General features: G+C 35.9%; 1 protein-coding gene across 1 annotated transcript; it reads right to left on the reverse strand.

Moving 5' to 3' along the window:
• Window positions 1–1325: 1325 nt before the first annotated feature.
• Window positions 1326–5168, reverse strand: LOC149250316 (ubiquinol oxidase 2, mitochondrial-like). The gene is made up of 4 exons (XM_089459025.1): window positions 4409–5168; window positions 3206–3334; window positions 2094–2582; window positions 1326–1655 (listed from the first exon to the last, which is right to left on the reverse strand). Exons 1-4 carry the CDS (start codon window positions 4937–4939, stop codon window positions 1596–1598), a joined length of 1209 nt encoding a protein of 402 aa, XP_089315151.1. The 5' UTR covers window positions 4940–5168; the 3' UTR covers window positions 1326–1595.
• Between the last annotated feature and the right edge of the window lie 9848 nt (window positions 5169–15016).

Genomic DNA, 15016 nt, shown 5'->3' on the forward strand with positions numbered 1-15016 from the left:
TTTTATAAAATAATAATAATAATTAAAAATATTAAAATAACTTATTAAAAGGATGAGGTCTTACGCATTTTGCTTTATGTAAAGGATTGAATTTACCTAAATACGCTCGGGAATGAATTCATGAAGAATCACCCATTTTGATGTATAGAATACTTCTATCCTCCATTGCCGCCATTGATTTTTTCAATGGCAAAATGTCAAGGAGAGAAATCTTTATTTTACATACAATTATGAAGGAGAGAGTAGCAATCCTACAAAGCTATTCGATGTTCAATTTATTTACTCTCTTACTTCCTCGTCAAAGGAAAAAAGAACATTATGATTCGACACACAGTTGTAATCCTTAAGTTAGGCAGAGATAGATTCTAGAATATTCTAGTATTCTAGAACTACTTAAGGCGTTCCAGATAGATTTTAGAATATTGATTTTAGTGATTTTAGAATATTTTGGAAATACTTAAAGCGTTGGAGATAGATTCTAGAATATTCTGGAAATATCAGTTACAGAGATATTTCCAGAGAATACAGAGGCTCCTTAAATTATGCAGAGAAATATGAGTTACATAGAATGGAATACAGAGTCCAGAGGCTCCTTAAGTTATGCAAAAGTTATGCAATAGAAATATGAGTTACATAGAATGGAATACAGAGTCCAGAGGCCACAGAGGCTCCTTAAATTATGCAAAAGAAATATGAGTTACATAGAATGGAATACAGAGTCCAGAGGCTCCTTAAGTTATGCAAAAGTTATGCAATAGAAATATGAGTTACATAGAATGGAATACAGAGTCCAGAGGCTCCTTAAGTTATGTATTGCAGATGAATTATAGAATGGAATACAGAGTCCAGAGGCTCCTTAAGTTATGTATTGCAGATAAATTATAGAATGGAATACAGAGTCCAGAGGCTCCTTAAGTTATGTATTGCAGATAAATTTTAAAATATTCTAGAAATCAGAATTACATGGAATGTTCTAAAATCTAGAATCGAGTGTGGAATATTCTAAAATCCAGAATCGAGTTACACTCAGGTAAATTAGATTTTAGAATCGAGTTACACTCAGGTAAATTAGATTTTAGAATCGAGTTACACTCAGGTAAATTACTCTGAGAATGTGTGTTTTACATTTGGGCTACATGAATCCTGTAATGGGAGAAAGTGATCTTGTCTTCAAGATTAACTTGAAAGAACATTACCTTGAAAATTTTGCTAATATGTGCCATAAGCCGAAGCTCTGTATTCTTCAGGTATCTATATATACTTTAAACATATGCTTTTTCTTCTTGAAAAAAATATATACTTTAAACATAACGCAGTACAGCACAAGATTTTTTAAAATATGTATAAGACGTTTCTATTTTTATGGAAATGGAATGATAGGGTCTACATTTCACAGTTAAAAAACTCCACAATAAAAATAAGGGAAAGAATGGTCCATTATCCCTCCGATTTCAAACCTGTCCTATGATATCCATATATTATGGTACCAAATTCTAATACATAAGCTAATAGTAAATACCATATGTATATAGACATGAGTCGAACAGTTCCACTGCGGCTTAACAGAAAAAGTGCAAAAATATAGAGCCCTGAGTTTAATGGTAACCAACTGGAGCTGCAGCTTCCCTCAGTTCTTTTCCTTGGTAATGAATGTCCTGCAAAATCATAAACATGATACAGCAAATGATTAGCTCATAACGAAAAATATGCGGTTAATGAAGTTAAATTGGAAGAGTGAAAAAACCGAAATAAAAGTGCTTCACTGAAATTACATTGTTGAGGCAATTAGAGTCTAAATGAAACAGAATCAGAATGCCAAGATATGCCCACATGAAAGAAACAGAAAGATTGGATAAGGGTTAACTTGAGCCCTAATCTTTAAATGAAACTAACAGGAAATGTGATAAACCTGATAAACCCTGACCCTTAAACCCTAAATCCTAGATGAAACTAATTAACTGTATCATGGGATAAGCCGTAGAGGCCTAACCCCTAAACCCTAAATGATATGAACAGTATCATGGGATAATCCCTAGAGGCCTAACCCCTAAACCCTAAACGATATGAACATAAAGATGGGAAAGACTACTTACTGATGCAAAGTGGTTGACGTCGCGATGGTGCGCCTCATCAGCCCTAATTACCACAACCACATCTCTGAGAGTTGAATCCTTGGGAAGCCTCCAGTAATCTATAGCTATGGCAGGGGCTGGCACGTTTGGAATGTTGCCTTTGTCCAGCTCCTTGAGAAATTCAGTGTAGGAGTGGATAGCTTCTTCTTCAAGATAACCCGTAATCCTATGTGAAAGTTTGGGGGAAAGGATGTACATGAGGAAGTATGCATTGAAGAAGATTCCTTGCACTGTAAAGACCAAGGCCCTCTCATACCACTTGGGTTTTGCCACCTCCATAAATGTCATGAGGTGCATCCTCTCATTCTCAGCTTCTTCTAAAAGAGCTTTTATCCATCCACCACTGTGCTGAAATTTTCTGAGGGACTTGCAGTGGAGGAGCATTCCTCCAACCATCCCTGGGACAGCAGCCACTGTTTCCAGCATCATGGCTCGGCAACCATACCGCCGCTGCACAGGACATGGAGTGTTAGTGGAAATCCTTTTCAAATTGAGGCCCAGATGAAAATACTAAAGAAAAACACATGCACAAGCATGAATGTTAAATTAAACATCAACCATAAAATTAACCAAAAAAAAACATAATCCTGTGATTTTTGTCAAGACTTCCCTCCGTCTTCAAACAGGGGAATATAAAATCTATAAAAACAGCATGAGCAGTAATACTTACATACTCTCACTGCATCACACCAGGATGGTGCTCCATTTCATTAACATTAATATTAACTTGTTGCCGAGCACGGCTCCTGGCGTGGGAAGATGCTGTAGAGCACAGCAATCTCCAAAAATGTATCACCAGATAAAGTTCAGTCTAATTAATGATAGCAAAACAAATCCAGCAATATTTTATTGCTTGATAAACACTTCCCCAACTTTTCGAAACATATTACCAGCCAAATTGGCAACCACAAACAAACACTAATGTAAAAGCGTTTCAGAGAGAGACACCTAAACCTTGCTTACACTGATGCTTTACAAACTTTGTTCAACCTCCAGGAAGTCACTCAATGTGCAGTGAGTTGAAATTAAAGGAAAATTTTTAACTAGGGAATCAAATAAATTTAGATTCTCACCTGAAAGAACACATCCGTTGGAAATCTAAGTGACTTCACAGTCCAGAAAGCAAACTTGTCAAGAAATGTCGTTGGAACGTGATGCTTCTTCAAGTCAATGCTCAAGTCTGGAGTGTATGTTTCCCAGGGCTGCAAATCACCCACCATCACAAATTCAGATGACTTTAATAAGCCTAGAAAAACAGAAGCAACATTAGCCAAAACCAAAATACAATAACTATCATCATAGATTTCAAAACCAAAATAAAATCATTATCATCATAGATCCATGTAATTATCTTCATAGAGCAATGTTAACCCCAGAATCCCCAGATTTACTAACTCCAGATCCATAGAGGTGATTGTTAAATATAAGAAGTTAGATCAATCTTCTTATATCAATTACAGTCGTGGAAAACATGATCTCTCATGTTTTTTCTCATTTTATTTTAGTGTTATAGACATGACTAAATAAACACATACCACTCTCATCCCACCCCAGGCAGTAACTGCAAAACTTACCAACAATTCTATAATCGCACCAAATGAAAATACTAGGTGCATCCTAAGATTTATAGGGAATTATGCTAGTTCAAGGAGGTATATTTTAAAAATTGATAACTAAGATCAGTATCAGTCAGGAAAATTGATCTCTCGTCTGTTTTCATGCCATTTTAGCACTATTATAGACATGACTAACACATACCAAGATCACCCCACCCTGGGCTGTAACTGCAAAAAATACTAACAATTATATAAGAAATCCCAGCTGCATTCTAAGGAGAACAGATCTATGCTAGTTTTAGGAGGTAGTTATTAAAAAATGGTATGATAAATAATAGTCATAAAAATGGTCTCTGTTATCATTTCATTTTATTTTACCGGTGTTATAGACATGACTAAAACCTACCAAAACCACCCCACCCCTGCCTGTAACAGCAAAAAATACCAACAAATGGTATGATTACACTAAATGAAAAAACTAGGATCATTCTACCACTTCTACACTGAATTTATATATATACACTGAACTTATATATATATATATATATATATATATATATATATATATATATATATATATATATTCACACAAAAGGGGGAGGTACCTCTCTAGGCTTATGTTTCAAATATCGGAACTCCAAAAGCTGGTGTACAGAAGGAACAGGGGATGTAATAAACAATATTACGTTCGATCCTACAAAATGAAGAAAAATGACTCACTCTGAATGAATTCCATGGCCACGACGATCCATCTTTCCGAGAGACCTTGGAAGGAGAAAGCCCCCAGTATCTAGAATAGCCCAATCCCTTCTCCTTCAATTTCTCCAACTCATGCTCAGGGGGGTTGTCGATCGCAGCCTCGTCTTCTTTTCCAGTAATTTTCTCGGCCTCCATGACCTTAACAGCACCACCAGCAGTCTCAATTTGACCATCGACCGCAACCTTCCCAGCAACAGAACTTGCCGATCTCGTCGACACAAAGGGTGACAAATTCCAATATGATCCTGAATTCAATTCTGCCCTCTTCAAGGCGCCGGTAAAAACATCTCGTCCCTGGGAAGAAAGATAATAATCAGCATCCCCAACGGTTCCCAGAGACGCGCTGCCATGAAACCTCGCAGTACCAGTTCCATGGCCGCTGAAGAGGATCCTGCCCAAGATAAATACACTCTGCGCCCCGTTAGGAACAAGGCCTTGGGGGCTTGCAATCAGATTTCTTACCACCATGGACGAAAGCCTTGAAGAAGCCATCGCTAGCAGCAGCGAATTCTTTTTCCACTGTATTCTTTTTCCACTGTTCTCTCACTTGAATGAATTTGGAGACAATATTTGAAGACACCTCTGTACTTTTTAAGAAATGCGGAAACAGCAATCAATAATTAAAAGAAAAAACACACTGAAAGCTTGGACAATTACCCGATTGCTGTGGCCATATATATATTGTCCAAATGGAGACCTGCGAGGAATTTTCTTTAGCAGTTGCCAGGATTGAATTTCGGAACCGCAACACGCGGAATAGTAACCGCCGTAGATGAATGGATTGGGTCAGAGGCGGGGCCCAGGCCTTTGTCTTGCTAAATGTTAACGGTTGACCAGGAATTGCTCTCTTGCTCCCAAGTTTGGGAATCATATGCCATCGTTATCTCCACGCATGCGCCTCTCGCACGTAACCTAACAGTTGTCCTAACCACTTCTATTCCTACTTTTCTAGCGCTGTCTGGACTTTTCAGAGTTGTATTATAATAATAACAAACGGTGTTTTAAAAATAATTTAAAACCATATTTAGTGCATTACCATATCAGTAAGGCTGGGCACAAGTGTATTATATGAATGAATAATTTATTATGTTATTTTATTTGGTGGGTGGATTTAAATTATTAGATGTAAATATAATTTGAGTGGGTTTAATAGTTAAGAGTATATGTTTTTTTAAAATATTATAAATTTAAAATTAAATTAGAAAAGATATTTGTAAATTTAATATCTAATTTCAAAAGATATTCGATATCTAATCACTACATAAAAATCTGATACGCCAATTTAATATCTAATTTGACAATTACCTTGAAATTAAAAACAATAATAATTATTATTATATTCAAGAATGGTCAATTCAAAGCGTTCTAGCATGTGAAATTTGTGGGAAGGAGAGTACAGGTTGCGGACAATTCCAAAAAAGTTGGAAAACGACATTCCTCAAATATATTTGTAGTAGTTGGTCAATAAATGTAATTTTTGATATACACGTGATTATATATTATTCAAATCATTATTTTCTAAAGATTGAAATTCACATAATTGAATCCAGAGTACAATCGTTGAAAAAGGTGGAAAAAGGCATTCCTCTCCAATATAGTTCATATTATGCGGTCGATCAATAAAAGCAATTTATTATATATTTGTAATTATATTATTAAAATTATTAGTTTTAAAAAAAATTAAAAATATATTTTTTAAATTAAATTATATAAATAGAAAAAATAACTTAAAAAATAAATTAGAAATAATTTTTATGAAATATTATTGTGTTGTGTTGAAAGAGATCTAATTTTTTTTAATTGGGATAGAAAGATGAAATATAAAAATATTTATATCAATTTACTTATTTTTTCTTGATTTATTAAATTTTGTTTAGTGTTAAGTATGGATTTATTTTATTGGATACATCATCAATATTAAAAAATTAAATGATTAGTATAATTTGAATATTAAATATTTTTAAGAAATATTTAATCTTAATGTAAGTTGATATTTATTGTATTTGATAGAATTATGAAAGTTGAAAAATTATCACTATAGTTTGAATATCAAAATTTTTCAAGAAATCTTCCATCCATAAAATTATGAAAGTTGAAAAATCATCAGTGTAGTTTAAATATCAATTTTTTTCAAAAAATCTTCAATCCCCATTTAAAATGATACCTATTACTTCATATTTTTTTTTTATTTTATTTAGTGTTATATATGATCTTTGTTTTGTGGGATAGAATTATGAATGTTGAAAAATTAAATTATTTATATAGTTTGAATATCAAATACTTTCAAGAAATCTTCATTTCAAAGTGATATTTATTTTATTTAATAGAATTACTAATGTTAAAAAGTTAGATTACTAGTATTGTTGGAATATTAAAGGTTTTCAAGAAATCTTCAATTATATTTTAAAGTGATATCTAATACTTTGTTTTGTTTTGATTCACTTGAACCATGAAAGATTTGAACATTGAATCTCATGTTTTACAAAGCACTTCATAATATATTTGATCCTCAATTGAGTTGCACCACATGAACAATACTTAATACTTTGTTAAGGTAGATAAATACTAACTTAAAAACAATAAAAGAAATAAGAAAGAATTTTCATCCTTATATAAAAAATTAATGATTAATATACATATAATGATAAAACCCATTAAAATAAATAAGTCTTAAATGTAAAACTCATATAAATAATCAATAAAAATCCAATGACATTAAAAATAAAAATAGATTCTTCTATTAAAATTTAGTCAACAAATAAACCATCAAAAGGTGAAGCTGGCTTCCAATAATAAGCCATAAAATATATATATTATTAATTCTAATCATAAAAATGATTGTATTAAATTAGAAAACAATTAAAAACTAAACTATGATGAAAAGCTAAATAAGATTTAGTACGTTCAAGAGAAGTTGGATTTTAGAATTTCATTATTTCTCAATTAATAAACATTATCGTAGCTTTTTAAAAGATTCAATGAAATAATGGTTGACCTATGCACAATGACACAATTTTTCTCAACATTGTAACTCATATGATCTTGCATTCTCAAACAATATAATTTCAGGAAAAAAATTCATTAGTAAACCTTATAAAGTAGAACAAATGTATGAATAAGCTTATTCATAGAAAACTTTAAAGAAAGCATTTAGAAGAAATCGAAAATGTTATGAATATCAACTAAATAATATAATATTAATAATTAAGTTAATACATATTAACTAATGCTAATAACTATTTATAATGATTTTTTATTTTATAAAGTCTCACTATATGCATATATATTGTTATGTAGTTCAATGTAACTCATTATTAATTATATACGAGTATAACTATATAAATTAAATGGTTGGTAAATGTTGATATGCTAAAAAAAAAAAAACTAATTATATTATTATTATTATTTTGTTGGTTAAAGTTTTTATTGCCTCAAAATTGCTTCCATACAAAAATTAGAATTTATTGATTGTCTTAATCACTATTGTGGTCTACCACAAGGGAAACCCAACCAACGATGGTGGGAGAAATTATCTATCATCCAAAACCATCAAAAAAATATAACAAGACTACATCTAAGTCACTAACATATACTATACAAAGTTACGATATATTGTTTGTTGGTTATAGTTGGCTATACATTTTCTAAAAGAAATTAATTTACTAAAAGAAAAACATAAGCCTAAAGGTTGGGTTAACATCAATTATCAAATAATGTTATTGGGGTCAGGTTCTTGATGTGTGTGCCTGCTGGTGCTAGAGGTTTGAGACAAAATTTTAGGTGACCTTCTATATATGCCAAGCGGGCGTCGAGGTTGACCAAGCAGGATTATTGGTGGTATTCGACTTGTTGGATTTCGTTGGGGCATGCAATAATTTCATTGTGGTCCTTGTGCTTTTCTTTGAGCACCCTAACTAGGAGCGTCTTCATTTGCTAAGGAGGGTGATGGAATTGACATATTGGTTGCATCTTCCCCCAGTATAACTAGGGTCCGAAACCCAACTAGTTATTTTTGTTTGAATTTCAGAGTCAGGAATAGACCTAGAAATTGTTAGTGGTTAAGGTTGTTAACTAATAGATTCTCTCTTAGATCTCTGGTGGAGCCGATGAATGAAGATAGTTGCAGTTGTCTAAGCTTGCATTTGTGATTGGGGCGTACCCTGAGGGCCATGACCTCGAAACCCCCATCGAGAGCGCATCCATTAATGGGGCATAACACTTGAAAGAGAAAAAGACATAGTGAACGAGAATCACAAGCGAAAGGATAGACCAATGAGACAAATCAAATGAAACCGGGACAAGAACTGAAATAATCTTCACTCTCTATGGTAAGTTGGCAGATGGGATGAACTAATAGTAGAAAAGAAGGTGTGTGCATAGGGTAGCTCCGGGTATGGTAAATCGACCAAAAAACCCATGACATTTCAATAAGTTTCAACACCATCGAGATGCCCTGCATACTAGAAACGAAATTTGTAATAACCCTAGTGAAAAGTCCATGTAATAAAAGTTGATAAAGGCAAAATAATAATGTTATGAAACCAGCTCAAGAAAAGATAGAAAAGATAGATCCACTGTTGGAAATAATACTGAGAGGGGGGGTGAATCAGTATTATCAGATCAATCAAACCTTTTCAATGCTCAGAAACATATACGCTACTTCAGTTAAGTAAAACAGCGTGTACACGCTACTGTGACTAAATAAAACAGCGTATAAGCAGAAAACTCATAACTTAGTTAGCTTATTCTTCAGTTAAGTTCATCAGGACATTATTCAGCACATTAACAGTAAGCAGATGCAGTATAACAGAACGGATCAAAAAGCCACACACATGAACACCAAGATATAAGGTGGAAACCCAATGTGGGTGAAAACCACCTGCTGCAAGTTATCTCTATCTTTCTTTAAGAAACTTCAGTTTACAATCTTTTGTACTGGTGCAGCCTTATACCAGTACGCAGGCTACAACCTGCAGAAGGCTACAACCTTCTCTCGTTCTCCAAACTTCCTTGGAAGGGAGCTCCAACCCCCTTTGTTCTTGTACTAGCCAAGATACTAGTACGTAGGTGCTGACCTACAATCTTCTTTTCTTCAGGTATCACCTTTCATACATTTTCAGACTTGAATATTCCTGAAGCACAACATTACAATCTGAAGACCACAATTCATTCAATTTCCACAGCAGATCATTGAAGCATAAAACAACCAAACTCTGAATCACTGAACCACTGAACCCTGTCAATCACCAGTTACCAGAACACAGAGCAGACTACAGAACTCTGCAATAACTGTCAGACCCCTACTGTAAACCCAAAAACAAGCTTCAAAAGATATACGCTACTTCAAGGAGCAAAACCCGCGTATACACGCTCTTTTACCGAAGCCAACCTGCGTACAGATCTAAAAATAAACTTTCTCAATTTGCAGCTGTACCAGACATTAGTTAGACCCAGAACATAGCATTGCGACAATATGCAGATCTAGAAATAAGCATAATCAACCATATCATGATAGTGCATTTCAAACCATTAGATCCCGATCTATCCTTAGATCTAGTCTTCCATCAACCAATGTGATCTCTCCTTGGCTTAGATCAAGCAACCCAGCACCTGCAAATCAGATCTCTTTCACTCTTAGATATTCAAGCCCTTGTTGAAAGATGATTTTGCCTAATGATCTTCTTCTCCTTATATAGTCTTAGGCCTAGCTCAATACCAAGAGCCAAAACCATAGTAACACAATACCATCAACTTCAAAACTAGGGATCGACACGCCCGTCGAGACACAATGGTCCGAAATCATAGGCACAACTTCCAAGGACTAACCACCATGGACCAAAGGAACCTTTCCACATACACGCTCTTTTTATGAATCGAACTAGCGTGTACACGCGACTTGGGCTTAACGAAACGGCGTGTATGAGCTTCCTTGGCATGCTATACTGAGATCTGTCTTCTGATTAAGTTGCCATCACCTGTACCAACCTCTGAGCATCTGTACCATCTTCTGAGTGAGTTTCCATCAAGGACAACACTTGAATCATAATGCCAACAATCTCCCCCTTTGGACTTGATGGCAACCACCACACCAAGTCACTCTCCCCCTTTGACATCAAGGGCAAAGGGCTGTGCTCCCCCTGAGGATATGCTGATACCTCTGCTTGGCTGTGCTGACTCGTGCTCCCCCTGACAGTAGGCCAGATCTGAAAAAGATGTTCTTCAACAAGAACCAAGATTTATACACCATAAGGGACCTTCCTATCACCAAAAGACTCAATACATACATCCATACTCCCTACCAAGAGGGGACATATCAGAAACAACCAATTATAATACAGCATTCATCCCAGGCATAGTGGGGAAACCAACATAGGCCGTTACATGACCTTGACACCATAAAAGAGATAGGACAAGAGAGATATATGACATAGAGACAACAGATCTAAACCAAGACTTAGGAAAGACACCAGCAGCATCTGATAAACATCTTGTTAGATCAGCAACCAGAATTTCTTTCTGAGCTCCTTCTCCTGAAACCAACAACCAAAACATCTGAATGCCAACAATGCTTTATGAGACTTTTGAGCTGCTCCCCCTGAACCTGTGCCTGTTGCACTCCCTGAAACTGTGCCTGAAGAATTCTGACATTCCTATTGCTGTTCAGAACTTCAGAGTTTTCCCTTGCTGTTCAGAACTTCATATACGCGTTTTATCCTCTATAAAACAGCGTATGTACGCGGATATTCTTTCTGCAACAAGCGTCCAGAATACACGCGACTTACCCACCATGAATCCGCGTGTATACGCTCATATCCCTTCCGTAACCTGCGTATACCAACTTTTCTGTAGAACAAACAAACTTCAACAACAGGATGAAGCATCAACTACTCCCAGCTTTTGTCTGAGATATTCAAAAGTTTCCCTGGGCAGTGGTTTTGTGAGAATATCAGCAACTTGCTCCTTAGAAGGAACATACTCCAACTTGACCTTCTGCTCAAGCACTTGTTCCCGAAGAAAATGGTACTTGATTGGTATGTGCTTGGTCTTTGAGTGCATGACAGGATTCTTTGAAATGCTGATTGCACTTGTATTATCACATAAGATAGAGACAGGTGGAGTGCAAGTGATTTGAAAGTCCTGCAAGGTCTGCATCATCCAAAGAAGTTGTGTGCAACAAGATGCTGCAGCCACATATTCTGCTTCAGCTGTAGATAAGGCAATCGAACTTTGTTTCTTGCTGAACCAAGATACTAATCTGGAACCCATGAAGAAAGCACCTCCACTTGTGCTTTTCCTATCATCCACACTTCCAGCCCAATCTGCATCTGTGTAAGCATGAAGAGTGAGATCAGTATTTCTAGGATACCATAAGCCATAGTTTTGGGTCCCTTGAAGATATTTGAAGATTCTTTTGACTGCCTGAAGATGAGTTTCCTTTGGGTTGGCTTGAAATCTTCCAACCATTCCTACTGCATGTGTAATATCTGGTCGAGTACCTGTCAAATAAAGCAAACTCCCAATCATGGATCTATAAGTGGGTTGGTGAACTGCTGCTGATTCATCATTTGCACTGAGGCTGCATCCTGTAACCATGGGTGTACATACTGGCTTTGACTCTTCCATGCCATACTTCTTCAAGATCTGCTTGAGGTATTTGGTTTGAGACAAGAAGATACCTCCTTCATTTTGTTGGATTTGCAATCCAAGAAAATATGTCAATTCTCCAAGAAGTGACATTTCGAATTCTTTCTGCATAACCAAGGCAAAGTTTTGACTCATGGTCTCTTCATTGCTGCCAAAAATAATATCATCTACATAAACAACAAGGATTAGCAATTTGTTATTTTCAACTTTTATATAGAGATTGCTATCTGCTGATCCTTTTGAAAAGCCTTGTTGGTGAAGATATTTGTCCAACCGATAGTACCAAGCCCTTGGAGCTTGTTTGAGCCCATAGAGTGCCTTTTTCAATCTGCATACAAGGTTTGGATCATTTCCAAGAATGAACCCATCTGGCTGCTCAATATATACTTCTTCTTCTAAGTCTCCATTTAGGAAGGCTGATTTCACGTCCATTTGAAATACCTTGAAGTTTTGAAAGCTTGAGAGAGCAAGGAACATTCGGATGGCCTCTAGTCTTGCCACAGGAGCAAAGGTCTCTTCAAAATCTATTCCTTCTTGCTGTGCATACCCTTTACAAACAAGTCTGGCCTTGTTTCTAATTACTTCTCCATTTTCATTTAACTTATTCTTGAAGACCCATTTTGTTCCTATTACATTCTTATCTTTTGGTCTAGGAACTAATTCCCAAGTGTTGTTCCTTTCGATTTGCTCAAGTTCTTCATCCATTGCTTTGACCCAACATTCATCTTTGCATGCTTCTTTCACATTTTGTGGTTCAATGGAGGAGAGTAGAGCCAAGTAGCTTGAAGCTTCTGCAAGTGTCCTTCTTGTTTGTACTCCTGCTTCTTTCTGCCCCACAATCTGAGTTTCTGGATGATTCTTTTGGACATATCTGGATGGAGTCTTCTCTTCTATTCTTGTCTGCTCCTCTGGTTCTTCTTGAGATTCTTCTTCTTCTTGAGGTTCTTCTTCTTCATCATTTCGCCTTTGAGAGTAACCTTCATCTTCTTCAATGTCTTCATGATGAACTTGCCTAGGAATATATCCCTTCTCATCAACCACTATATCAATACTGTCAACAATTCTGCCAAGTCTTTTATTGTAGCACTTGTATGCTTTGCTATGTGGAGAATAACCAAGAAGAATGCCCTCATCTGCTCTAGGTTCAAGTTTGCCAAGTTGCTCATCAGTATTCTTAATATAACATTTGCTCCCAAAGATTTTGAAATGCTTCACGGAAGGAGTTTTACCACTCCAAAGCTCATGAGGTGTTTGAGTGCTGTTTACTCGGACATTTGTTTTGTTAAGAATGATAACAGCAGCATGTGCAGCTTCACCCCAGAAGGTTGCAGGAGTACCTGATTCATCGAGCATAGCACGAGCCATTTGTTGGATAGTTCTGTTCATTCTTTCCACAACCCCATTTTGCTGAGGAGTTCTAGCTGTAGAGAATTCTCTTCTTATCCCATGTTCATCGCAGAAATCGAAAAATTCATTTGATGTGAACTCCCCACCTCTGTCAGATCTGAGGCACTTAATTTTGTGTCCTGATTCATTTTCAGCCAATGCTTTGAAGGATTTGAATTTTTCGAATGCTTCATCTTTGTGCTTCATAAGCCCTAACCAAACAAACCTTGAGAAATCATCAATGAATAATATCAGATATTCTTCTCCTCGAGGTGTCCTTTTCCTAAATGGACCACATACATCTGTATGGACTAGCTCAAGAGGCAAGCTAGCTGATCCTTCCTTTTCTGGAAAGTTAGTTCTGGTTTGCTTTCCAAACTGACAAGATTTGCATATAGTGTTGTCTGGAATTTTGATATCTGGAAGATCGCGAACTGCCTGATATTTGCATGCTTTTCTTATTTGTGAGAAGCTTAGATGTCCCAACCTTCGATGCCATAACCAGTGCTCTTCATCCTTGCTAAGATAGCATTGTTGTTGTCCTTCTTCAAATATGTACAGATTATTTGGAGTTCTTTTGCCTTTGAGAACTGTTTTACCTGTATCAAGATCACGAACAAGACATCCATTCGATCTGAAAATAACCTCGGTTTTTTGATCACACATCTGACTGACACTTAGAAGATTATGCTTCAATCCATCAACATACAAAACATTTCCAGCCTTGACCTTTTCTTTCAAAGGAGCAATACCTTTTCCTTTTATAGTTGCAGGAGTATCATTTCCAAAAGAAACTTTCTTTCCCTTTTCTAAAGTAGAATAAGATTCAAGTTTTTCTTTATCACCTGTCATATGTTTCGAACATCCACTGTCAATGTACCATAGATTTTCCTGTCCTTCTGCATAAAACGCTATCCCACATCTTTCTGTCTGAGGTTCTTTTATTCTCCATTGTTTGGTGCTCGTGGCTTGTTCCTTTTTCTCCTGAAACCTGCTCCTGCATTCAGATTCTTTATGACCAAAATTATTGCAAATAGAACATTCAACTTCATTTTCAAGAACCGAAAAGTTGTTATAGGTCCTCTTTGTAATCCCTGTCATACTTCTTTGTTTTTGAGCTTCCCTAGTCATGATTGTTTTATATGCAACACATTGAGCTGCTTTGTGACCAAAGTTATGGCAAGAAAAGCATTGTCCATTGAAGAAGCTTCTGCGGTTATTGAATCTACCAGCCAACTGATTGTAATTTCTATTTTCATCTATTCTTGTGCCAAACTGAGAAGATTTTACCTGTGGTTGGTTGTAGCTTTTGTTCACCCTTAAGAAGGATTGTCCCTGATAGTTTCTGTTTGTAATTCGTCCCTGCTTTACCTGATTATCTTCATTGTTCTTCTGCTCATTTCTTCTTGCTGCATCAAGATAACTCTTTGAGGTGGATGCTTTAGAGGTTTCTCCATTATAGCCCAAACCTGTCTTGTTTAGAGGAGACCGCTGCACATTGATAATCTCATCCAAAGTTTCAGATCCTTTGACAAACTT

The sequence above is a fragment of the Pinus tabuliformis genome, chromosome 7 (assembly GCF_031772625.1).
Source record: "Pinus tabuliformis cultivar Carrire ecotype Pingquan chromosome 7, CPIR1, whole genome shotgun sequence".
NCBI lineage: Eukaryota > Viridiplantae > Streptophyta > Pinopsida > Pinales > Pinaceae > Pinus > Pinus tabuliformis.